Here is a 26945-nt window from a genome sequence, read left to right on the forward strand (position 1 = left end):
TACAGTTTCCCATAGCAATCCTTTTATTGTGGTTACATGAATATGTATAGGTTCATTAACATATGACATTTCATATAGGTATACATGTGGACAAAGAATACCTTGTCTGTGTGAGGTCAAGATGTGACCCTGTGAAGACTCCCCAAAGCTGGTGCCAGGAGTCTAGCGGTCCATCTGAACAAAAGGCTCTTATACTTAAACAGATATACGTGTGTTTGCTATACCATATATCAGCAAGAGAAGATACGACCTCTCCTAGGAGGTGTGTGATCTATGCCAGAACCCTCTGAAGAGGAGTGAACGCACTCCCCTCTTCATGCTACACAGAGTTGTTACAGACCTTCAAAGCTAAGCATATATAAATATATATTTCTAGGCATAAATGACAATCCAACAATACAAATCTAACAGAAACCTGCCTCTCACTGGATATTTTCTCTTTTTTATTTAGACCATTCTCTGTAAACCCCACAAGTGGATGGAGAGTGGGGAAACCCCACTAGATAAGCATTTTATAACATCCTCAGGCCAGCCAGTCTAGCACTGAAACTTCAGCGGATGACCCTTCTCGTGTATATATGTTGAAATGCATTTGGTTCTTCACATAAGAGTGGCTGATTAATAATTAAATGAACGAGCAGTTGAACAGGTATACCTGACAAAGTGGCCGGTGAGTGTATATGACAAATGTAACAGGTAGAGTTTCTCTGCATTTCCACACTGTTAAAATTTCCAGGTGGAAGAATAATTTATTTGTCCAAACGACTCTGTGTTACGAGCTTACACTCAGATTATATTATTCTTTGGCAATTTAAGAACTGGCTTTGTCTGCACTCTTATTCAGTAAATGTTGCCAATGTACAGAACCTGTATGATCCTGATCATTCCCACTACTCATACCAGGAGTAGGGGTGTGCAGATAGTTGGTAGATACAAACCAAGTTTTCAAAGAAACCAAACAAGTCCTCCTGCAAAAATCTGAGTCTAAAAGCTGACAAGAGTAAAGCTGGCTGACTGTTCAGATGCTCCTGGTCGACAGACACTGGTTGACCACCTCCAGTAGAGATGCATTCTCCAGAGCTGCTGCCACTCTCTCTTTGTCTGCCAGCTGTTTGTTCACTGTACACACAATGACATAAGCAGTATGATAAATAATGCATTCGATTATACTGGTAAAAATGGTCTAAAATTCCATCTCGCCTCGTTTCTCTCTATGGAGTTTTACCTGCTTCCTCTGAAGCATGAGTCCCAGGAGTGATACAAACATCAATCTGAGAGGAAATAGAAAAAATATACTGCAATTTAGGCCACAATTGAAAATAACAAAAAATTAAAGCACATAAAAATTTGACACTGTAAAATATGTTTAAGGTTAAATGTGCATGCCATGTGAAAAAACATGCATAAACATACTTTGAACCTGTCTGGCAGGGAGCGCAGAAGCTTGACTTTGATGGACAGACCAATGAGTGTTGCCATGCTGCAGTGAGGGATGGTGGGCGTGAACTCAATACCCACAGTACTCTCTGCATCATTAACCTGAGGAAGCATACACAAATAATAAACTTCATTCATCAATTTATCTTCCTAACAGCATACTGCATTCATTTATCAATGAAATTCACTGTTAATACTTTTGAATGAAATGTTTGTTGTTGGATTCAACTGTCTTCAACCATGTCTTTACTAAAGTAATCTGCAAGTGTGTTATAGAGCATCTTTTTATTTCTTTATTCACACTACTACAAACATAGGAAAAATATAAGATAATAGGAAGCAAAAAAAAAAACCCCATACCTTAACTCGAACTTGCTCCACAACATTGAGCTCTTCCAGTGACAGTGGATGCTCTGGGTCATTGATAGATCTGATCAGATGTAACTTTAGTTAAAGAATTCAAGACGGTATAATACAAATAATAAATATTTTTGTTTCTGCACTACTGTAATCAGTGTACTAATGATATTAAAGTAAAGATCCAACAATATTAGAAAGAAACGCAAAGAACGATATCTCCTGTGAAGCAAGTGTTTGGTAAAAGTGGAACAGAAGAGCTCCCTTGTAACAGGGAGAGACCTCCAGCAGAATCAGGCTTTTCAAAGTACAGAGATTGGCCATAACCAGTTGGGAGGAGGGGAAAGAAAGGACAAAAAGACAAACTTTAAGCTGTTTGCATAGCCACTGTACCTAAGTCCAAGAAATACTAACATCAGCTTAACAATAACTCAATTAAAAACTGTCAAATTGTTCAAATTATATAATAAAATATATTTACAAAAATGAGACAATTTTACATTCCTGAGAATACGAATTGAGCAACCTAAATCATTAACGGTGTTTATAAATTTAATCTACGATGGTTAACTAACCTATTAAAACACAGTTGCACTTCAAAATGTTTAGTTACGCTTTCAATACTAAAAATGTGACTACTGTTACTTGTCGGTAAACCCAGATACAATCGTGCTACTTCTTAAACTGCTGTTAACTCCCTCCATTTCATTATCTAGCTGAATGGCACTGGCATTAGCTTTTAAGTCAGGCAAATAACAGAATACATGAACATCAGTAAAAAAAAAAAAATGATGAAGGGCATATCTCTAAAGCGAAAATGCACTCTAAACCACAGTAAAACATGAAAACAGGATATCGAATATTTCTCTGTCGTCGATGGGGTCGTGGACGTCTTCATCCTCTTCGGACGCCGTCTGTACTCTGTCCCCCGACCGCTGAAAAATCACAGGGTTTGCATTCTCCAAGCGGGTCCCCTCGGACATCTTCAGCGCTTACTTTAGTCCGCGTTAAACAGTAAAAAACCTCGTATTTTGTCACAGCTTGCTGTCTCTACCCGATCCGTACCGGAAACCCAATCGGTAACCGCATGCGCAAATCTTACGTCACTTCCTCTCTTTGCCAACATTGCGACGTCCAGTATATTTAAAAAAAAAAAATTATATATATATATATATATATATATATATATATATATATAATATTTAAACAATGGATAATCCGTATACAAATACACATTTTTTAAGTAGGATATTCAGTTAACTTCGTGCGTTTTCGGACGTGTAAGCCTATACAAATGTTTAAAAAATACCATTTAAATTTCCTTTCCTAGTCTTTGCTTATTCTCTTGCTATTTTCAAATTTCCCCAGGCTTCCCATTTTGAAGGCTTAGACTGTACATGGAAATAAATTTAATTTTTACTGGCATATGTTTCCCTGTTTGTCCGGCAGATGGCAGATACAGCCCATTTTAGCACTTGACACTAACACAGAATACGCTTTAATAAAAGTGTTATTGCAATAACAATATACTGACCACAATAATCTTAATTTCACAGGAATTTTTACATGAAACATTATTACTTTATTGTTTTTTTGTTTTGTTTTTTACTATATTTTAGTTTGTGTTTTTTTTTTAAACACAAACATATTTCTTTTTCTCGCATTTCTTTTATTTTGTACACAAACACATTTGACCTGTTAGCGGGAAGAAGAGCGATTCTGCTTTTTCATCTGTGCAGAGTAAAGAGTGTATCCTAATTAATTTATGACAAGCCACCAGTGGTAGTTTAGATTGGTGGGTTAGCTATTCCTGATTTTTATGCCATTACCTGTAAGTTCTCGCTTTAGTTTCCTAGAATTTTCTCTCTGTTTGCAAAGTTCGAGTATGATAATGAGAATTTGTGACTGTATTCAAAGCTAAACTGGTATCTACAACTCAATTAAACACAGTAATTTCACCATTTTGATGTTAAGTCCCTACAAACTCACTGCAATGATTATCTTTGAAAAAATTAAAACAAACTGGTTAGAACACAGGTATTACATATTTGTGTCAGCCTTTCAGCCAAACCCCTTTATGGAAGCACTTTATTTAAAGATTAAATTATCATATGGTCTTCATTTCTGTACTACACAACCACCATCACCTACTTCTATCAAGTCAGAATCTTAATGAACTGCTGCAGTCACTGGAAATATGGAGTGCGGTAGATGTGAAGTTTTACTTCAGCCTGATATGTTCACCTTTTTGAGAAAAAATGTGCATATAATGAGACTGCGCACGGCCGCTGACACATGTTTTAACAAAAATGTCATGGATAAGGGCAGCGACAGTTTGAAAGGGCGAAAATATTTTCCTAACTGTGACAATATGGACTAACAACCTTTAGAGTCACAATTCTGGTTTCAGGTGGTAACATGCTATTTATAAATAGTTGTTTCTATGAAATTAGATAGAAAAAATGTTCACTGCTAAGTCCAATTTATGCAAGAATTGCATTATCAGCACATATGACTCCAAAACCTCAGTGTCTTGCAACTACATGAAAAAGACTGAACATTTTCATTATAAAAGGCAAAATCTTAATGAGCTGCTAAATTAAAATCATATCAACATTACCAGTCTTAAATATCTCACAAGCTTAATGTCTAATCAGAACACCTGATTAGACAACCTTCAGCATTTGGGGATGAAAAGTTTAGAAGCATGTAGATAAATGAGGCACAAACAGTAAAGTTTAATGTTTCGCATTAATGCAGTGCACTATCAGAATGAGAAGTAAGAGTTTGCTGCTGCATAATGTAGAGAGTCCAGAGAGGTGAGTTTTTCATGGTCTGACATTGTGAATGTGAAGGAAATAATATCCTGTTCTGAAGTCAAAACATTTGTGAAAAATGAACACTGTTTGTCAGACATGGGTTTCTTAAGCTTCTGAATTTAAAGAAGTCTTTTTTAAAATTCTCAACAGTACTGATAATAAAATGGAGCTACCTGTGGAGAGCAGCTTGCTGCTGCCATGCACTGTGTGCATTATGTGATTGTTCCTCATTTGGTCTTTGTGTTCAGAGCATGGTGGGGATTCCATATTTATAGAGAACCACTGGTGGTGTTGAGCCCGGAGCAGCACACCTGATGTGCATAATGAGACAAAGCTGCAGACAACCAGTTCACAGCTTGCCATATAAATAGCAGCAAATGTTTGCAATATGAAGAAATATGGGTAGATTATTTTCCTTAATGTCACAATGTATTCCCAAAAATGGATTATGGAGGACTAGCAAATTTTATTGCAAAGAGGTCTTTAGGTTTGACTGTATTTGTAGTTTTTTGAAATACACAGTGCAAAAATTAGGTGCAGAGAAATGGAAAAGCATAGAAGGCTTGAACTTCCCTCTCAAGACAACTTTTAAATTACGGTAACTAATTTTTTGGCATTAAAATAAAGACTAAAGACAATGTAAATGTGATTTATCCACTTGATGGACAGCAGTCACACCAGAACGGAGGTCAGTGCTTGACATTAGGAATGTAAATTTCACTCTTGCTATGTGATGTAAGAACAGTAGCAAGAAGCAGACAATCACTAAAGCACCCTGCATGTTAGTGTGATGGTAGTCCATAGGTGCCAGGCAGAGCTTTGTAGACCCATGACTGTGTATAACAGTTGTCTACTGTCACCTGGGTCCGGGCAAAAAATAGGTTGAATAATCAGAAATGTCAACTGCTATTTTTCATGATTCGGCTACTTGGTAGCTCTGTAGCTTTGCCCCTGCAGCTGAGGAGAAAGAAGTCATAACATGCAAAGAAGTTTGTAGTGAGGGAAAAAGATTATCAAAGAATGGAAACTGTCCAGTGCAGCTCTCTGTGCTTCTCCTGTTTTTTTTCCTCTTGATCTTTGATGTTTTCACACTTCTCCTTGTTAAGGGTGAGCTTTGCTCGTGCTCTCTTTTCTGTTCGAGTCAACTTTGCAACAAGTCATTATTTGACCTGTGCAGGGCATTGCACTGATGGCTTTTTGGAGGTTCAATCCCTCATATCCCTCTCTCTGCATATCCAGGCAGCTACGCAAATCACCAGTGTGGGAATACAAATCCTGGAAAATTTAGAGAGATTTTATCATTTTAATTATTCATTTTTGTAACAGAAATGAAAGCAAAATAAAACAAAAATACTTCCAGGAGAACAAGCCTTGTCTTGCATGCTGTCACTTTTACTTGCGAATTATTAGGATCATGGTTTAAGTTTATAAAGTTAAAGACATCAGTGAAACTGTATCATTTAAATGCTTTAAAAATCTCTGCCACATCAGCATAAAAGCTCATTTTTCCTTACCAAGTTAGTGATTTCCACCTGTACACTGCTGCCATGTCATATTTGTGAACCTGCATTAAAAAAAAGTTGACCAATATTGTGTAAATTCTGATAATTCAAGTTGACATTTATATTGTTTAAGATTTGCTACAGCTTTGTAATTAAGCCCAGAAAGCCATGACCTTTTGTACTATGGGTTTTGGCCACTGGAGTGCATAAAATATATTATACATATTGAGGCCAACTTTGCAGTCTCACAGAGAGTTTCTGTGTCTTGTCAGAAAATGAGATGCCTTTCATCATTTTTGAAATACTGAATTAAATATACAAGGTCAAAGGTAAACTTTTGGAGGAGAAATACAAACTATAGGAACCAGACTTTTTTTTTCTCTTTACAAAAGCTACAACCAGAGTGAACAATGAAGTTTGAACATAAGCTTTTATATGATGTGTTCACTCATGCTAAACCTATGTTTTGTTATTCATTGAATTAAACATGAAATGGCAAAATCAAGATCTTTTAGTTTTAAATTATTTATCTAACTCATGGTTTATACCCCATACTGTGAGATGAGAATGGATGAGACATCGTGCCTCTTTTTAAGTTTCAGGTTGCATTTTCCTCTCAAAGAGGAAAGTATCAGTTCTGACAAATTATTGTTCAGTCTTTTAGAATGATGTATCGTTCCAGTTGAAAAGTTAATAACTATGTGTTTCATAATTGCTGCCTTTTAGAAATGTTCACATTTTCCTTTTCAGGAGTTTGCTCATTGTTTCACATTAATGTGCATATTCAGAGTGACTGCAGCAGTCACAAAGTGACAGCAGAAGATGACTTACTTTGGAAAGCAATTTCGAAGAGTCAGGAAGAATTTCTTTTCTGCTTTTACCTCGCCCTCGGGGGAATTAGGTGAAGGAACCAGCCAAAGAGACTATCATTTGAACAACTATTTATAAAAAAAGGATGTGGCAGAACATTTATTGAAGGCGTAAATTAAACTAGCTCACAATTTTTAAGAGCGGCTTCAGCGTTTTGTGTGTCTCATTTAATATCATCCAGCGACAAAACAGCACCGCATACAGTAAATGTCTTTCATGGGCTGTTTAAGCTGATGTAAGCTCATCTCTTTAAGTGCAGGTTTAGTGGGACTCTATAGTATGATATGGCTGCTCCTTTGGATCAGTTAATTAATAATTTCGTCATTTTTGTGCAGGGAGGGGAGCAGCACAGGTTTCGGGAGTCTTACAGAGGAAGAGAGAGAGGTGTAAAAGATGAAACAGGTTTATACTTTGGAACAGTCACTTGTCATCTCTTATAATAGTTTGAGCTGCTGGATGTCAAGGGAGCTGATAAAAACCCTCAAGTTCAACCACATAGAGAAGTAAACTCCAGTTCAAAAACATGAAGACTAACCAGTTCAGTTTAAAGAACAGCTCATCTGTTCAGGGTCCAGTTAAAATGTGTTAAATGTCTTGCAAATGCAAATCCAGCTTCCAAATTTGATCATTTTTTTTTCAAACCTCTCAGGAGCCAATTTGAATCTCTACTGTTCTCTATATTTCGACTGCTGACTCCTCACACTAGTAATGAGATAGCAAGCATGCTTTCAGTCACAGCTACACTGAAAAAAATATGTTGTTGGATTTACTTAATTCAATGGTGGACATTTGTTGCACACAGATGGTTTGCTTTGGCAGCAACTTAAACAATTGAGTTAAATTAACACAATTTATTCATGTTCAATAAACCTGTGCAATTTGTGTTGATAAAATGTGACTTAAACATGTTTTGATGAAGTAATTTGAGCTCTTGAAATATTTTAATCCTTCACAATTTTCTCACTTTATCCCAACACCATTCAATAACTTTTACCCAATACTACTTGGTCCCTTAAATACTACATGTTATCTTCAAATTACATTTTGCTATTATATTCTAGTATCAAATACACAATTTTCAAATGGAGGCCTTATAACAGATTATATTGTTCTCTTCCAAGATGGTTGCTGGCATCCACCAGTAACCTTTCAAAACAAAATGTCTAATTTCACTGCATTGACAGTAGGTAAAGAATTAAACTGACATTACTCCACTACTGAATCTATATAAACCAACAGTTAAATAATGTCAGTTCTTCCGTGTTCTCTGGAATCAATCACAGCAAAGAAATTAGACTCTTTCTTTTGAAAAATGTTGGGAAAGAACAATACAAAACATTCTATTTAAGGCCTCTGACGTCAAGATTCAGTTAAACAACAATTATAACTAAACAATTTGAGGTAATGTTAGTTTCCATTAACATTAAATTAGGTTACTGAATTGGCAAACACCTTCCTATTAACATTACCCATTTTACCCCAATAACTAAAGAAATTAGCACTTGCAGGTCAAAACCTTTATTCAAGAGATGCAAAAATAACATTGATACAGTGACTGTCAAAAATTACGGCACTGATCATACTGTGACATCTTGGTTCAAAACAGCAAGCTTAGAAATATTCAACGTTCCTTACTTCAACTGAATGAAACTGAAAATACCATTTCACACGGCCCATATGGGATATTTAGACTGCATAACTGTTCATGCTACATCTCTTCACTAGTAAAAGAAAGAAAAAATACAAAGAGAAATTTAAAAATGCTGCCAAACAGACAGAGAACTTGTACAGAGCAAAAGGAAAAACAAACAACAACAACAAAAAAACGGCTCGTCCTCATGGCAGTTGCAGTGTATATAAAAATGAACCCTGCGATCTGTTCCTGGAATTGAGCTTCAAAAATGCAGCAGAACAAGTGTGAGATTTAAATGTCTTCTCACCTAGAGCTGGTCACCTCACATGCATAACAGTGAGCTTCGTTGCAGGAGCAGTTTTGTCTTAGTTGTGAGCTTTTCTTGAGAGCTGAGTTGCTTCCAACTCCATTACCACCCTTTGAATCACCTCAAAAGTGTAGCAGAGTTGTGATGGGTAACTCATATTGAAGGAATAAAAAAGGTCCAAACAGCATGGCTACTGCAAAGGTCACGTTATCCAGATCTTGAAGAACTACTATACCCTCGATGATGATGCCAACGTCAGAAAAGTCATTGCCTGGTGCATCCTCTGGAGACAGATGTTCATTGTGGTTTTCTCAATCTGTGCAGTGGCCTCAGTCAAGTCCTGGTTAAAAACAAAACATTTCTTTAAGATTCCTTTTTAAACTCATCTCTTTTGAATCTACCAGTTCTAATGTTAGAGTAATTTAAACCAATGCAAGCAACATAGTAAATAGCTATAGCCAAAGAGTGGCCTGCCATGCTGCCATTCATGGTCTAACAGAGTTTCTAAGAGAGGGTGAAAAACATAATTTCAAATGCTTTACATTAGTTTTTCTTAGAAAGACACTGGCCCATCAGAAATCCAGGTTTTGTCACTCAGAAGATGTTAGAATTTAGACTTTCAGCCCCACAATTTGGTTAGCTGTTGGTCTTTTTTTTTTTCAAACAAAAGCTAATGTAAATATTGGTGGGATTTTCCTTTGTTCACTAGAATGACAAATTTAAAGTTTTTTCACACTGATGTGACCCCTAATACAGGGGTGGGGCCTCAAGGGCCGGCGGCTGAGTTCACTACCAGGCCTCATGTGAACTTCAAATTATTAAAGAGGACTACTGGTCCTAACTAGTCCAATGAGGATCAAGTGGATAACTAAATGCATTTTTAAATGTTGCAAAGCCACAATCTACTCATAAAACACTCACCATGAACTCCTGCACCAAGATGTTGCAATTGTCTTTCACACAGATGCGGAGCACTTTGATGAGACTCCCTTTGAGCATTAATGTCATCCTAAAGTATTATAACAAAGAAAACAGAGATTTGTGAACTTTTCAGTAGCACAGAAGAAAATGATCCCAGACCAAAACTTAAACCAGTCAACATGCAACACCAGCATCTACAAAGCAATATCAAAAGTTCCTGTTTGACATCAACTTTATGGATATATAGTTTCCAGAACATTTATTTTTTAAAAAGATCAATTTTTCTCAGTGGGCCAGTAAATGCATGACGAAAATTATGGCATCCTTTCGGTGGAATCAGTACTCACAGGTAATAGTTGACTGTTTCAATGGATGCAGCATAAAAATCTTTTACTGACCTAATGCAATACATATACACTTTGTAGTTAAAGAATTTTAAAGTTCTTACTGTCATCATGGCAGCTACATCCTTTAGCTTTGTGCCCTGTTCCTCCGATCACTTTGCAAACACTTTCAGCAGACTGTGAGAGAGAAATTCAGCTCCGTCAGAAACCTGTAAAGGCATGGTTGGGATGCACTGGAATGCTGCATTTCATCTGAAATGACATAAAATTATTTTGAAATAACAGCAGGCACTGTGCTTGGTTAATAATCAGTAATGTTTTGTTGAATAAAAACTGTGTTTCCAGATCTTATGGGATTAAAAAAATGTTTATTTCTGATTTGCAACCCAAGAACCCACAAGTTACAACCTCATTTTAGTTCAAGTGTGCATTAATGTGAGTCCAGTAATCACCTTTCTGACAATACATACAGGTATAAGTTAAACCTATGGCAGATTTTGGATTTCTCAGTTGTATTAATAGGGTGGTCTATTTGAGTATGCATGCACCTAATAATTATAAAAAACCTATTATAATTAAGTTACAGAAACCTTAAGCGAAAATAGAATATACTTTCTTACCATAACACCTTGAACCCACAATCCATCAGCTGACTCCTGGTGAAATGCAGAATAGATGTGGTCTCTCAATGTGCATCAACAAAAACAAAAACAAAAACAAAAGGACAGCAGGTGAGGGCAGGAGGGGTAGGGATGTAAGCTAGCATAATGCCGCTGATGATATTAGCTTAAGCTGTTCAATGTCCAAAATCTCACTAACACCACGGTGCAGTAAATACACAATGTAACTGAAGAGTCAGTTGACAAATCTATTCACACAGAAAACCAAATTATGTTATGAGTGCCTCGTAATTAGGTTTAATGTGATATTACGGCTCTTGTGCCAAAGACAAATTCAAATGAAAAAGCGCCAATTCTTTGATAACAGATAAAACAGCAAATAAGCTAACGGCTCTTTTTTAGCATGTTACATGGCGGCACTTTAGACGTTTAACTACATTTGGCTGAAATATGGTAAATATTAATTCAAAAAATCAAGACATACCAAAAAACGTAGAGTTGGCTGCTCGACTTGACTGAGATGGATGCATTTTTTAAACCACGATCCAAAGCCCGCGAGATGAAATCACGCGTGGTTTCACGAGATTTAACGTTGCTATCTTATTGACTTACTTCACCTGAACATGATATAAACAATTTAATACACCCTTTCTGCATATCATGTAGTTTTTACACTATATAGTTACATTTATCTTTAAAACATGAGGCAATTGTGTTAAATACATGCAAGATGCTTACATAAATCCAAGAGATGGCCAGTCCCTTTTTTTCAGTGTATATTTGAGTCATTTTTTCCTTAGATATCCTTAATGTTTTTGCAGCAACTTTACATGGAACACCCTCTGGTTTGTTTTCATTTTATTTCATATAGCCTATTGATTTTGTAAAAAATAAAAAGTGGGACAGTGTTCTGTTTGTTTTCATGTTTTGACTTGCATCCCTCTAATAGTGCAATTATTTCTCTTTCTTCCAGTTTTAGTGTCATTCAGCTTCACAGGGACCAGGTCGTCTCTAAAAGATGTGATCTCCTCCAAGGTGGTATAGGTTTGACACGAGAGTCCTCCTGCTGTGGGGTTCTCCCTCCCCACATCTTTACTCTCTGTGTATTTATCCACCATCACATCAAATCAGGCATCAATGTTTTCTGGCTGTTCACTGACTTGTGGGGAAATGAGCCTTAAATAAGGGATGATCAACATGACAGCTCTTGAAAACTAATATGTAATAGTTTATTTCCACAGATATCTGCCCTCCAGTGCTGGCAACACTAGTCATACATATCAATCACATATGCACACACATATCACTGTGGCTGATAAATAATGTTGATCATTTCATCAAGAATACAGGAGATCATCCAGAAAACCTGGTCTTTAATTAACAATGTCAGTCTCGCGACCCAGATGCACAGCACTCGAAGACAAGTTAACGATTATTTAAGAGGAGCTTTTAAAGGTAATATAGGTTTGATCTTTGGCTCAGTTTAACTATCACTGAAGCAGGAGTGTAAGCAGAGAGCCAGGGTACATATACTGCTCAAGTCAATGAGCCACAGGGGTACATACTGGTTGGAGTGGAGCCAGAGAGATGCAAACAGAAACAGCAAGGGGAGCAAAAACAGGAAACAAAAGGAGAGGGACAACAGAGGAAGAAAGATTAAGGAACAAAGGGTCCTAATGTAAGTGTTCTAATCTAAAAACATCTAGCAACACTGCAGCTTTTAATCTTAGGATGTTTTGTGACTATAATATTTAAATAAAATACACAATATTTGAACATTTGAAGAGTTTTATACAGAAGATAAGGCCTTTGGATGTCAACTGAGCCATTTTATCTTAATCTATTAGTGTAAAAACAGTTGATGAGACGTTCCCAGTGCGGGCCAGACAAAAATGAAACATGCTGAGATGTCTTCTTGAAAATGGTGAATGCAATGAGTGTATTCTTAATTTTATGGAGCAAACAATGAATTATTGACCAATAAAAATGTTTACGACAAGCACAGGGCTTTACACCACTACTTGCTTTTCAACAGCTAGTGGTGCATCACAAAGAAAGGCTGCAATTATACTTCTGGATACTCTTCCAGGCCTTTAAATGTTCAGTGATCTCATATTGATAGACCTCAAACTAATGTGAATAATGTATTTTATATTTAATTATCATGAAAATGCAATGGAGAAGGAAATTCCAGATTAAACTGTCCCTTGAACTGAATAAATTTAAATAAAAGTTAACAACTTATTCCACACAAAAATGTTTGAAATTAAAATGAAAGAGGCCTTTTCCCCACCAACTGTTCTGTCGGTCCATCCGACAAGTCTAGAATCAATAAAAGCTCATTAAATTCCCACCACAACGCTGAGGTTTGGTGTGGGCTGAGCCCTTGGAGGTCATACATTTCCAGACATAGCAGTTGTCAGTTAATGCCCAACTCATGCTGGCAAGAACAGAGGATGAGCTGGTCCTTTTTTTCTGTGGAAATGCTCTCGTCCCTTGTGTTTTCTCACACTGACTGCTAAACATTTCAACTGCTCTTGTGTGTGAGATTCACAGCACACAAAACTGAAAGATTGCAATATTTTTTGATGTTTCTTGTTCGGTCTGCAGTTATATCTCAGTGCCTTTCGCTTTGGCAGGACTTTTGAATTCTCTCTGCAGGGCATTTTGGTTAGTTTTGTACTGAAAACACCTTTTAAAAAGATATTTAAAGCAGGCTTGCCTCTGCTCTCTTTTGAAAGCCATAACCTCATGTCTCATTACCAAATGAGAGCACATTAAAAAAACGCAATATAATGAATATTACTATATGTGACTGTAAGGTTGTTACGTCAAATATAACATTCAGTTCTCTAGCAAAGGTGGGGAAGAAATATAAAGCTTTTTATGTAAAGGAAGCCAGCTGCTGTGAACTTGTTTATTTTCTAAGCAGTGACAGCAGAGAGGAAGACAAGAACAGAGGCCCTGCAGCCAGTCAGTGAACCTCAGGATAGCTTCACAAGAGGGTGCTGGTTGTTTTTCTCTCTTTCAGTCAGATTTATGTAGGAAAGACTGTGATAAATGTACCTTCTGTCCATAGAGAGAAGAGGGAGAAGCACATAGACAGGACTTCAGAGGGAGACTTCAGTCTGAAAGGATCATAAGATTGTAGTAGAGTGAGTTCAGACAGTGACATATGAGGGTATAGAGGGAGAAATTATTTTGTATTGATTCAGCCTCACACACAAACAGAATAAGCCCAACAAAGTTTCACCAGCAACAAACTGAAACCTTGCCGTGTTTAAATCCTATAGTCATTCTCTCATGACACATCAGCTCAATGGTGAGCTCACACCAACCTGAAAACAACCAAAGAACACACGTTAGTTGTTACATGTTGTTACGAACTCACCGGCCACATTACAAATTTCACCTGTTCAACTGCTCTTTAATGTCAGCATGTAATCTGATGACCACATGGCCGCAACTCAATACAATGCGGGATAAAGATATGGTCAAGATGACCTGCTGAAGCTCAAACCAAACATCAGTGAAGAAGAATGGTGATTTTTAAATGACTTTGTGAGATCATTCTTTATAAATCTTAGAGATGGTCGTGTGGGAAATACTTTCTGAAATACTCAGATGAGCCTCTTTGGCACCAACAATCATACAATATTCAAAGAGAAAATATCCAGTTCTCTAGGTGAAAATATTATTGTTGTAGGAAAAGAGGTCAGAGATAAATGGCTAGACTGTAGCAACCAATGCAAGCAGAACAACATCTGAATGCACATCTCATCAAACCTTGAAGCAGATGGACTACAGCAGCAGAAGACCACACTGAGTGCCACTCCTATCAGCATTGTTTAGATGGCACGTTCTGAGTAATGTTGTCCATCAGAGGCCATCAGAAGTGTACCCATCTTTTGATGCCCGCTTCCAGCATAATACAGTGCCATGTCAGAAAGCCAAAATCATCTCAAACTGGTTTTGTCACAATGAGTTTAATCTACTCAGATGGCCTCCACGTCACTAGATCTTAATCCTATAGAACGCCTTGAGATGTGAGGGAACGGGAGATTCACATCATGGATACACAGTCCAGAATATATGCCACAAAAATTACGGCAGTTCTGAAGGCAAAGGGAGGTCCACCCTGCCAACAAAGTGTCTGGTGAGTATAACCTTTTATACACATTTCCACTGAAACCACACTGGTTTGCGTGACAAGTGATCATTTTGCTACTGATGACTCAACCTCACCTTTGCCTTCCTGCTGCTCCGTGAATACTGTTGATCACAGCTTGCCATTACACTGTCTCCCAAACCATCCAAGAGGCACTTTGCGAAATCAATTTGTCTGAAATTCATTGGGAAGACTGCAGTGAGTCAAGTGCTCCTCAAGTGCAAATATAAAAAGCTTATGTCACAGTTCAAGTGGGCAATGACCAATTTGCCTCGCATAACTGCAGCCTTTCTCCAGCACGCAGCATCACTTTGCTGTTGTTTTAAGTCTGGTGGCGGAGATGTACTTTAACAAGAGAAAACAAGACCCTTGATAAACGAAACATTGATGTCATACTGCAGGCATGCATGTTCTTTGATGTGTGTTTTGTGCCATGCAGTTTGGAGAACATGTAGAAGCGGGTCTCATGGTGTTAGGGTAGTAGGATCTCTTTTTTGAGACAAAGTAAAACAATGAAACAATAAAAGACATTGAAGCTTTTGAAAACCCAAAACAACCCCTCTCAATAAATAAATATAACAATAATTGTATTTTTCATTAATGATATATCAACAGACAATAACATTACAAAGGCAAAAAAAAGCCCAAGTTGGTCTTGATCTGCTGAACACCAGAACAGCTTTAATGCTCCTGATGTACCTCAGTGTTAACTTCTCAAATCTCTGGGAATCTACAGGAAGGTTTAAACACCATTCTTCCCAAAGATATTCCCTCAAATGTTTTGATGATGGTGAATGTTCTGTAACGTGTCCACAACCTCCCATAAGTGTTTGACTGAAGATTGAGATCTGATGACTAAAGGTCACAGCAAATTATTTTCACACTCAAACCTTCTGCCCTGTGAATTAGGGTAATTTCATTCTAGAAAGAACACTCCTATTAATATGCATAGTACGATCAAGTTTATCACGCAGACTGACCTTTCCTCTAAAGAGACAAGGGTCTCTAACTATACCTCTAAAATATCCATGCATATAATAGAGCTGCCTGGTGACCTCATGTAGAGGGGAGGGGACAAGGGATTCAGGTGTTTGAATGTGAAACTGTTTATTATTTTGGCTGATTTGCATGAGCTTGCATTTGAAAAAGAAACTTAAACTCATCTGCAATCCAAGTTATGAAGACACTTGGCTGGTTTACTTAATTTCATAAGTATTAAATTTCATTTCATGTTTATTCATTTACAGGATGCAATTTAGTATACAATAATAGATACTGTAAAGCAGTATGGAAGTAGGGCACACCTGAAGAGACCCACACAGAAATATGCTGACAGTGCAAAATGATGACCATGTTCTGTAACACCAAATATAAACAGCCAGTTAATGACAAACTCGCATTAATACAATTTCTAAAGTGGACATGCTCTGCTTGAAACAGCTCGGTAACGACCAACAGCTGTATCTGTTTCTGCCAGCGTCTAACACTCCCGGCCCAGACAACATTTCCTATCCTGTCATTAGAGAAGATTGGGTCTCTGTTGACCTTTTACTGTAATTATGTTCTGTCAGGGCGGCATGTCTGCTGCTCTCAGTCCAATTCATATTTCGCTCAGACTCCCTGCAAAATTGCAAAGAAATAAGGCAGTTGTAAAACTAAGCTTACAATAAGTAATATCTATCTATCTATCTATCTATCTATCTATCTATCTATCTATCTTTCTTTTGCTCTTTTGTGTGGCCCTCTACTTTTCCAGGGCAGTAGAAGCTTCCAGCTGAGCACCGACCTATTTAACTCCAAAATGAGACGCCGTTTGGAAGGATCTGTTTTTTAAGTATAGCACTGATGCCGTGATTTGATCTATGAGGGCTTTCAGGGTTTACTGGCCTGATAGCCTGGTAGAGGAGAGGCTGAGGAGAGAGCAAACAGGTCAGCACAGAGGGTTTTGGAGGAAAATGACCTCAGTATGGGTCCTACTTTTCTAAGATAACTGAAGATTGGGGCTAAAAAAAAAAGAAAGAAAAGAAAAACACTTTTTTTCTTTAAAGAGTGTAACCAAAATAAATTATGAATAATTTCAAAGCACTTAAGTAGAATAAATTCCTATGGGGATATATGGGCTGCTATATTTTTGTCATATATAGAAGTATTCTGGGAGTGAACTACTTACTACACTGGCCTTTGGATTTCTAGTCAAATTAGAAAGTTGGCAAAAAAAAAAAGATGTTGGCTCGAATATATGATCAATAAAGATTCATTAATATTCTCTGTATAGTGATCTGGGTTGTTTGTACTGAAATCCTTGGCCATATGTGTAGTCTCCTGCACTACTGAACCATAAAAGGAACTGATAGCCATTTAGGCTGCAAGTTCCACATTTTTAACATGAGTCCCATTGTGATTAGAGGCATGTTTTCTAACAGATCTAATTATGGAATAAAGATATTTTTCAAACAGCAAGTGTAAAATATAGTTTTGAAATAATTATTAGGGAGAAACTGGGGAACTCAGATGCATGACATGACAGGAGAGTTAAAATTTAAAAAGACAAACTTTACTTCAGGCAAAAAACGGGTTCATACATGGGTGAACAGTTCAGCCAGGCAAACAAAACCAAAGGGACAAGGTAGAGGCAGAAAGTAGGAGGACAAACACATGGGAACACTAAAACTGGATGGTGACTGCGTGATTTTGTACTCTCCCACACAAAAAATACCCAAGGTCACCATCTCACAAAGTGCCTACTTTGTACTTACTGATCAACAGGAAGGTACTGATCAACTCAACACTGGCACATGCAGAGAATAAATAAAGAAATAAAACAAATCCAACTGGGATACATGAAAGTAAAGCATGCAAAGCGAAAGGTTTTGGATGCCAACATAAAAGGAAATTAGTTAAAATATGGTTTGCAGTTGTTAGCATAAAGAGATTATTTGGGCTTTAATAAATCCAGTTCTTTCAGAGTTTAAATAAAACTATTTGGGAATTCAGTAAAGCAACATAATAGCAGAGTGAAGTCCCAGCAATCGTAGAAAGTAAGGCAGAATCTAGATGTTGGGAGTGGTGGTGAAGATGAAGCAGTCTGAAACTTGGATGAAGCTCTCTGATTGACCAGGATTAAGTGGGGATGGAAAGGAGGCAGGTCACATGAACGAGAGTCAGAAAGGCAGAATGACGTAGCGCAGAAATATTATAAGCACTGGGAGCAGAGTCTGATTGGCTTGCATTATTTGAGCATGAAAATTATTAGTCCAGTTTACTGTTGAGAGAACTCAGAAGGTTAAAGAGTGTTAAAGTGGAAATGATGCAAAGAACAGAATAGTTGCAGAAATGTCCTTGAATGGAGGCAAGTGAACAGACATTTTCTTTGCTGAACTGAGCTACAGTGTTTTGGTCCTCTTGTAGTATGTAATATCAATGTAAGTCAACATGGACAGACTTGATGTCATACCCAAGATTATTAAACCCACGTCACACTATAAGGTTCGTGAAGAAATGATAAGGCTGCTAAAATTAGGGGCTTTGAGGAAGGAGTATTAGGGCTACATTAAGAATCATTTTGTAAATATTAGATGCAGTTGCAATACTATCTTGAAAAAATTCAAAATTGCATATAGCAAAAAAGACTAAATACTACTTTAAGAGAAAAGTCGAAATGTGCAGATTACAGTTGTTTTAAGACAAACTGCCACGGCTGTTATACCCTCTACAAAATGCCTTGTGTATATGAGTTAATGAAACAAATTGATTGGCCGCCTTGTGATACTACATACATGCTCTTTATTGCACGAGGGGGTAACCTTGCATCGATTGACTCTTCCACATTTGTGTGCTTTTCCATCCCACAAGATGCAGTTTCTGCACCATCTTTTTAACACCCTTATAGTCACCACAACAATGTGTTTATGTGCAAAATGAGCAACCATTTCCTTCTGTGTAACTAATACTGAATCTGAAGAACGATTTCACTGAGGTTATGGGCAGGTTGTCTTAAAACAACCGTTTGTTGTTTAAATGTATTTCAACTTTATTCTCAAAATAGATTTAATCTAGAAATTTCAACTTGATTCTCAGAATGATCAATATTTATTTTGCCCTTATGTGGCCATAATACTGCATTGTAGGCTTTCATTACTGGGAGCAAGTGTTTTATTTACACTTTATTAGTGTCATGGGTTCAGGCAAATTAATTGATCCCAGTTTTCCTTTTCAGTTTAACTTATTAACTGCACTAAAAATCTGCACATGTTTACACCCACTCTTATAAAAGACGCTGTTTCCGGACAATTTGGACAGGGTGTTTTTCCACGCTGAAACCAGTGAGGCGAGGGACCGCTGTCTGATCCAGTAGAGAAAGTCAGTTTCAAGGAGCTTCTCGCAGCAGGAACAGCCACACTTGGACAAGCCAATTGTGCAGCAAACCCCAGAGACTCTTTTAAAAAAAAACTGCTGTTTAAGTTGAAATTTTATATTTAACTCCTAAAGAGTTTATGTCATTCAGGATTCGGTCCTGTGCAAGGTGAATCCTGCCTTTTGCCCTATGAGAAGATGAAGCTCTAGCCACTTCATCATTCTGAATCGGATATATGGTTAAGAAAATGGAAGGACAGTAGGATGTTTTGGGGATGTTATTTTAATTGTGAATAAATACTTCTGGACCCTCTGTATTTATTGGTTCACATTCTTTGTTGTCATCGTCTGAATCATTTTTAAACTCATTGCACTTTAAGCTCTTCCCCCCCCCATCTTAGTTATCCAAGGAGAAAAACAATGAAAAAAGGGAAAGAAATATTCAAATACTCATAAGTGAAGAATATCATTCACAGACCACATTCTGACAGGCAAAACAATCACAAAATAAGAGCAAAAAGTGGAGGATCTAAACAAGAATAACTGAATAAAACAGGAATGATAAGAAATATTAGAGAGCATAGAGAAGAGGACCATACAAGTTTGCAGCAAAGTCTGCAGTTTACAGAAAAATATGTGTCCAAAAAATAACTGTCAACTCTGGATACTGACTCAGTTAAAAGTATTTTGTTTAGAGTCCAGTCTGAGTTTTGAGAGATCTGAGGATTTGCATTGCTTGGTACACTCACAGACACACACATTTGTAGGCTACTCGACTTGTGCATTCAAATTTTAACTTAACAGTATCCCAAAGAGCTAATATTTGATATTGCAGCCCATAAATACTTTGAAAATTTCCTCCCAAACTCTGTCCGTTCTTAAAAAAAAAACTAAGTGTTAACAATGTATCTATTTTTTTGACGCATTTTTAGTTCATCAGTACTGTGACTTGAAATGCACATGCTACCTTAACTTATTCGATTTTTATGTCTGCATGGAGATTAGCCGTATATATTCTCTGCAATCTGTGTGCAATCAAGGAAATCTGATTAACAGTTCCAAAGCATTTTTTTCAATTTAAGATAATGTAGAGCCTTGTTTGAGGGCTGCAAGTCCTCTGTGCCTTTAATTTACATTACCAGGCTTTTAAATTACTCTGATGACAGATCATACAACTTATTTAATAAACACCACTGATATTTTGGGGTACTGGTGGATTTTGGAAACCTCAGCCTACGCTGCTGAGCATTAATCATTATCTGATCATCAGCACATGTTTTTCCCCTTCAGCCTACAGGTAGTAACTCTTAAGCATCTTTTGTTTTCAGGTGGCATTCACTGCCAGATTGATGAGGTTCCATGGATTCAGTCTGAGAGGGGAGATCTCTATTAAGATAGGCTGAGACTGCAGGCTTTAGGAGATGAGGAGCCTCCCTCTGTCCTCAATTATGGAAAGCAATTCAAACCAGGCTGAAGCAGGGCAGAGAGGAAGACGAGCACAACACCAGCTGAATATACCTCCTGAGAGACTGTTCTGCTTCACAGAGCACTGTTCTGTATTTATGGCCTCTTTTGTCCTATTTATGGACTCTATTAGAACAAAGGGCCGGCTGTTTTGTTTTATTTATTTTGTCTGTGTTTACGAGGGAGGTTTGCCATGCTTGCATCCCTCTTTTCAAGACCAGCAATTTAAAACCCCACAGCATAGAAATAAAATTGTGATAACAGTGTGTGTAAACTGATATACATTTTCTGTGTTGTTTGGCATTGCTTGTATGTCTCCGAACAACAACAGATGCTTTTGGAATTAATTAGAGTTTAGCTTAAATTCTGAAGTGTAAACACTCCTCTTCCTGTCATACCTATTCAACCGCTTGTTAACACAAATATGTAATCATCAATTCACATGGCAGCAACTCTGTACATTTAATCATGTAGATAACCTGCTGAAGTTCAAACCGAGCATCAGAATGGGTAAGGTAGTTCTGAGTATCATTAAAAGTTATGATTTACTTGGATTTTTCCACAAAGCTTTTTCTAGATTTTACAGAGATTGGTCCTATAAACAAAAATTTCCCAATCCAGTCCTGTGGGTCAAATTGCCATGTTTATGTCAGAAGTCAGAGGAGAATGGCCACACTGCTTTAAACTGATGGAAGGCAACAGTGACTCAAATAACCACTCCTCACAACCAAGGAATGCAGAAGAGCATCTCTGAAACTTTTGTGTAAAACATTTCTTCCTTGGCTAAAAGACAAAAACATAAAAATGCTGGGATCTTACTGTCATGTTTGTTTTATCTTTTTTTAAAAAAATTAATAAGAAATATAACCAATTTTTTTCCAACTGACTGAAACAGGATATTAAAGGGCCTTTACTCTGCCAACTCTTTAGCTAAAAAGGTAATTTTCCAGTGAGTTCAGGGTGAATGAGTGTGCTTCAATGAACAGAGTTTCCAGTCGTAGGAAAACATCCAGGCATTTCCTGTTGTGTGTGTGAGACAGCTGCTCCAGACCTGATCCTTGCAACATTATCCAGATTTCACGGGACTGACCTTTTTATGAGTTTTGGCCGATGGTTGCAGAGAGAATTTTTTTTTTTTTTAGTTTTAAACTTAAACAAAAAAGCAGACCTGCTTTCATTATCTTTGGGGAACTCCAGGCCTCAAGGGCCAGTGTCCTGCAGGTTATAGAGTTCACCCCAGGTCAACACACCTGAATCAAATGATTAGCTCATTACCAGGCCTCTGGAGAACTTCAAGACATGTTGGGGAGGTGATTTAGCCATTTAAATCAGCTGTGTTGGATCAAGGACACATCTAAAACCTGCAGGACGCTGACCGTTAAGGCCTGGAGTCCCCCCCTACCCCTGCTTTAGATCATGTGCCCAACATTATAGCGGCATTTTTCATTCCTTGATCAGTTCTTCACTTCATCTTGCGATTATGACAGTTTATTTGGAATTAACAAGATATCATTCATCAATTATTCATAACACAGAGACAAATTGTATAGAATCCCATCTACAATATGGTGAAGTAATTTACTTCAGACATCATTTATACAAAGGGTGAAACGATAACTTGTAACACATCAATGCGAAACCTGGGTTGCATATAATCTTATGTAAATTAAGGGTCTCATACTGAAGCTCTGCAATAACCTATGCACGGATGTTCTGGATATTCAGGATTGAAAATACGAGCTTGATTTAGGAACTGTCAAGGCCGAGTGGCAGGTGAGTTTGTGGAGCAGACCTAAGCAGACACACGAGAGGCTGAGTTTCTTCACATGAGTTTCTTCAAGCTGTTAGGAGAAACTACAAACAAAGGGCAAGGGTGAAACTACCAGTAACCTAGACTGGGAGAACTAAACTAGATATGAAAAAGCATAACAAATAAATGAACAGGAGCATGACAAAACTGAGACTCAAGAAACCTGAAATCTGTGGACATGTGACGATGACAACAGACAACATGAACAAAGGAAGACAGAGGTTTTAGATACACAGAAGGGTACAAGGGAAGTGGAAACACATGGGGAACACAGGTGATACAAATGAACATGATGCCACAGGGGAAGCAAAACTAAACACACTGAACATGGAACATGAGGCTACCAAAATAAAACAGGAAGCACGTAACTAAGACACACAGAAAATAAAAAACCCAAATATTACAACACAAAAAACCATAAACTCAAAAGGCTCGGTCAAATGACCCAGCACCATGACAGGAACTGTATTTTTTTGAGTAAAAAAACAAATTAGATGACTTTTTTCTATTTTTGTGAATCAACTGAAACCTCTGGTGTAGAAAAATAATTCCCAGGAAAAAAACAAGTAACTTTTATTTTTTTGTATACAGAAGCTGATGCAAGAACAAATCCAATAATGCCTTAAAAATAACAGATCACCATGAAGATAGATAGTCAGGGGTAGTGGAAACAAAACTAGACACAGGTGAAGGCAATAAAATTAATCATACAGGGGAAGAAGTATAATTAAACACAAGAAACACTTGACTACTAAGTAAAGCATGAAATGACTAACAATAATTTAAAAAAATAGAAACATGAACTTAAACTCTATAAATACAGGAAAGAAACTAGAACTACAATACAACCATGGGGGGAAAAAAACTCATGACACTGAGTAAAACTGCACAATTAGGAAAACTAAAACAAAAAATCATAAAGCAACAGAACCTGAAAATAAACAAGAACTTCTCTAGTCTTGATTACACTTTCCATGTCTGTGAATCTGCTCGGGTTCACTTGAATCTGAGTGACATACATTTCATCAGACAAGCACACACCTACTGTCCTCATCTGCAAATTCAGCAAACCACATGTGTGGAACAAAGAAGTCAAGCGTACAAAACAGCCACCATGCATGTGACAGCCTCTGCTTTCTGAGGGCTGTAGGGCGTACGCACACACACTCTCGCAGGCAACTGTGCTCTTGGAGTTTTATTCTATTCACACAAATTGAAGTGATGTCTCCTTTGGTTTCGAAGCAAGTTGGCCCTCACTTAAACAGTAATGAATCAAATAGTCACAAACTTTTTAGTTTATTCTTCAGTTAACAGTACTCGATTAGGTTTAAATAACATGCCTTACAGTGTAAGTATAAGTATTTATTTCATTTTTGCTTTGATGTTGCAAAATCATCAGTGAATCAACTTTGTAAACAAATATTTCCTTTACTGTATACAAAAGGAACCCCTGACCACCATCACTGGGTTACTTCAAAACTGAAAACAAAAGGCTCCAAGAGAATGTCTGAAGTGTTCACAACAAAAATCACTAAAACCAAGTAAGCATTATATAGAGGAAAGATGAGTACAGTACATAGTACAGTACATAGTACAGTGCAATGCTCCAACAAAATGCACGTTCACATTCAGTGTTTATTTGTGATCTTTTTGATCATGCTCAGAAAATATAAAATGTCAAATATATAGCAAGTTGAAAGTCTTTCAGGCACATTTCCAAGCTCTTCCTGTCTTATTCACTCAGAAGCATGTGTGCTATATAAAGATACTTTTCTTCAGTTATTCGAATTTCTGTGCACCCGGAGCAAAGGTGCCAATTTTCTGTGACATTTTGGCTTGACGAGTGACGAGGGAATGGCATGTTCCTGAGTTAATGAGATTTATCCAGAAAGGCCAATCTGCTGATCGAATGGCATTTCATCCCCTTTTAGACTGATCATTTAGTGGCCAGAACAGCAGACTTTCCCCACAGGCTAAACAAGAGGACAAGACTCTAACTTCACACCATTAAATCCATTATTGGGGTCCTTAAAGAATGAGGGTTATTCATTTGAAAGCCACAGTAAACAGCTGGTTCCTCTGAGTAGTGAAAAGAGGCATGGTTAGATATGCATCACTTTACCTCAGGTAAATACGATAAGAAGTACAGACAACAACGGATAAAAACAGCATAACCAATTAAAAGACAGAGATCTAACAGCAACAACTTGTGCCACAGGAAATCTACTTATTCAACCTGGTTCTGTAATAGGAATTCTAAATAATTATAATATAAATGGCACTAAAAACATCCATTCAAAGTTGAGGATGTTGATGTCCATGTAGGTGTTCAACATATAAAGGTTATCTTATCTTATTGTATGGAATTGTATGGAATTTAATGAATAGTTTTCAAATATGCCGACTAACTAAATATGCACCATCATTCATTTCCAACTGAAGAAAGAAAATAGGAAGAAAACAAACTGCTAAACCAGGAAACTTATACTAAAATAATAAAACAAGGAAGTATCTGAACGATGAACGTCAGAGTGTTCTCTGGTCTTTTGGAAATGGATGTGTTAAACCTACAAAACAGGCCAGTCAATAAATATCACAAAACTCTACAATCTGCCATCTGTAACTATTTGTACCTGTTAATGTTTCTGAGTTTAGGGGCTGATGATTTTGCCCCCTCAAAAGATCATTCACATCCCCATACCATCACAGACTTTCTGCCACATCTGGTGGTCAAGTTCACTTTCATCAGTCTCAGCAAGGTTCACCACAAGTAAGTGACACGTCCTCTTCATTGCGATGATTATTTCTTTTATTCCTTCTCTTTCTTTGAATTTCAATTAGGTTACAATAAATATAATTCTTTTCTGTAAGTCTAAACATGTGAAAGTTTGCATACAATGTGACAGATTCACGCATTTTGATTCCATGTGTGGGTGCTAGGTTTCTGTAAGAGCTCACTAACCATCAGTTACTGGCTGACTTTTGACATTATATAAAACAAAGAACACAATAAACAAAAGTGGAGAGAAGACTTTTTTTTAAGAAGATTGAAAACCTTTTCTTTGAAAGTAAAGATTCCATGCTCCCTTCTACTAATCTGTGTTTAAATGAAGTGTCTGCCAACACAACAAGCCAAGCAATCACAGCCTCCAGAATCACTGTCAGTCAACAGCACCAATCACAGGCAGGGCAAGTTTAATCAGGCCAGAAAAATCAATTTGCTCCATGTAAGGCATGTTAACGGCTTCAAGGATAGGCAGCTCTGCTAACGTGAAAGTCTTTCAGCGCGGATTACTTTAGGACTGATTAGTTGGTTCTGCTTTACCACACTGCTGCTGCCATGCAGAAATCACCCAGCTGCTGGTGGTGATTTAAATACGGTTTGGGTGTTTCAGGTGAAACTTGTTTTATTTTCCCAAGCCAAGGGTGAAGCTATGATTTTGGAAAAAAGAAGGGGAAAAGATCAGGTTTTAGAAATATATTGTCTTTCATTTTCCCTTCACTTCCCTTTTCACTTCCTGCTTTTCATTCCCAGTTTTTCTTGACAAAACCCACTGGATTAAATAGGGAAACTGTCTTCCATCAACAGCAACAAAAGCAGAAGAATATTTCTGATGTGTCGACACAAAGGACAAGAAGCTTAAATGAAACTTATTAGGCATTTGTAATCAAAGGCTGCAAAAGACAAACATAACTGCTGTGACGTGTTATTTTTTTTTATAACCCACAAGTCACAAGAGGACACTACACGCTCAAGTAGTAAACATAAATCATCAACCCTAAAGCAAATACTGATTAATTGAAACTAGCAGGGTTTTTTTTTGTTTTTTTTTTGCAGAAAATGAACAAATTTTTAAATGCACTCAATGAGGATGTAAATTGAGGGATGCATATACAATCTGAGCTGACCTCTGCTGTCTCCAAAATGTATTTATGTGCGGTTCATGCTTGGCACAATATATATATATATATATATATATATATATATATATATATATATATATATATATATATATATATATATAAAATTTATTTTTTGAGTTCCAATGTCAGCATTCAGATTTACTCCATAACTCTACCTTCACTTAGCTCAGGAGTGTCCAACTCTAGTCCTCAAGGTTACTGTCCTGCAGCTTTTAGACGCATCCTTGTTCTGACACACCTTAATCAAATGAATCGCTTGTTATTAGGCCTTTGCCAAACTTGACGGCATTATGATTCAGCCGTGTTGGAGTAGGGATGCATCTAAAAGCTGCAGGACAGTTAGTCTTGAGGACTGGAGTTGGAAACCCCTGAGTTTGATTTTTGCTGTGAGGTCTTTAGAAAATAGTTTTCTTGAA

General features: G+C 37.2%; 1 protein-coding gene and 1 long non-coding RNA gene across 2 annotated transcripts; both read right to left on the reverse strand.

The window, feature by feature from the left end:
• On the reverse strand, nt 1-2874 carry LOC147315892 (cytosolic iron-sulfur assembly component 2B-like). Its single transcript, XM_086258873.1, has 5 exons — nt 2649-2874; nt 1798-1875; nt 1414-1539; nt 1226-1271; nt 1-1119 (listed from the first exon to the last, which is right to left on the reverse strand). Exons 1-5 carry the CDS (start codon nt 2775-2777, stop codon nt 1019-1021), a joined length of 480 nt encoding a protein of 159 aa, XP_086114999.1. The 5' UTR covers nt 2778-2874; the 3' UTR covers nt 1-1018.
• Nucleotides 2875-7805: 4931 nt separating this feature from the next.
• LOC147315893 (uncharacterized) lies at nt 7806-11579 on the reverse strand. The gene is made up of 4 exons (XR_015124404.1): nt 10811-11579; nt 10295-10442; nt 9847-9934; nt 7806-9265 (listed from the first exon to the last, which is right to left on the reverse strand). It is a non-coding gene; the product is annotated as an uncharacterized LOC147315893 (long non-coding RNA).
• Nucleotides 11580-26945: the final 15366 nt, after the last annotated feature.

This window comes from Aulonocara sp. 'chitande type north' Nkhata Bay, linkage group LG13, assembly GCF_057382095.1.
Source record: "Aulonocara sp. 'chitande type north' Nkhata Bay isolate Kocher_YH1m ecotype deep benthic linkage group LG13, A_spYH_male_GT1.1, whole genome shotgun sequence".
Classification (NCBI taxonomy): domain Eukaryota; kingdom Metazoa; phylum Chordata; class Actinopteri; order Cichliformes; family Cichlidae; genus Aulonocara; species Aulonocara sp. 'chitande type north' Nkhata Bay.

Excerpts from the sequence above, each read along its gene's own strand:
- LOC147315892 (XM_086258873.1), bottom strand. The coding sequence starts at position 2,777 with ATGTCCGAGGGGACCCGCTTGGAGAATGCAAACCCTGTGATTTTTCAG. Across the intron at positions 1,876-2,648 it reads ACGACAGAGAAATATTCGAT|CTGATCAGATCTATCAATGA; the intron begins ATCCTGTTTTCA and ends CTAAAGTTACAT. Across the intron at positions 1,540-1,797 it reads TGGAGCAAGTTCGAGTTAAG|GTTAATGATGCAGAGAGTAC; the intron begins GTATGGGGTTTT and ends ATGCTTCCTCAG.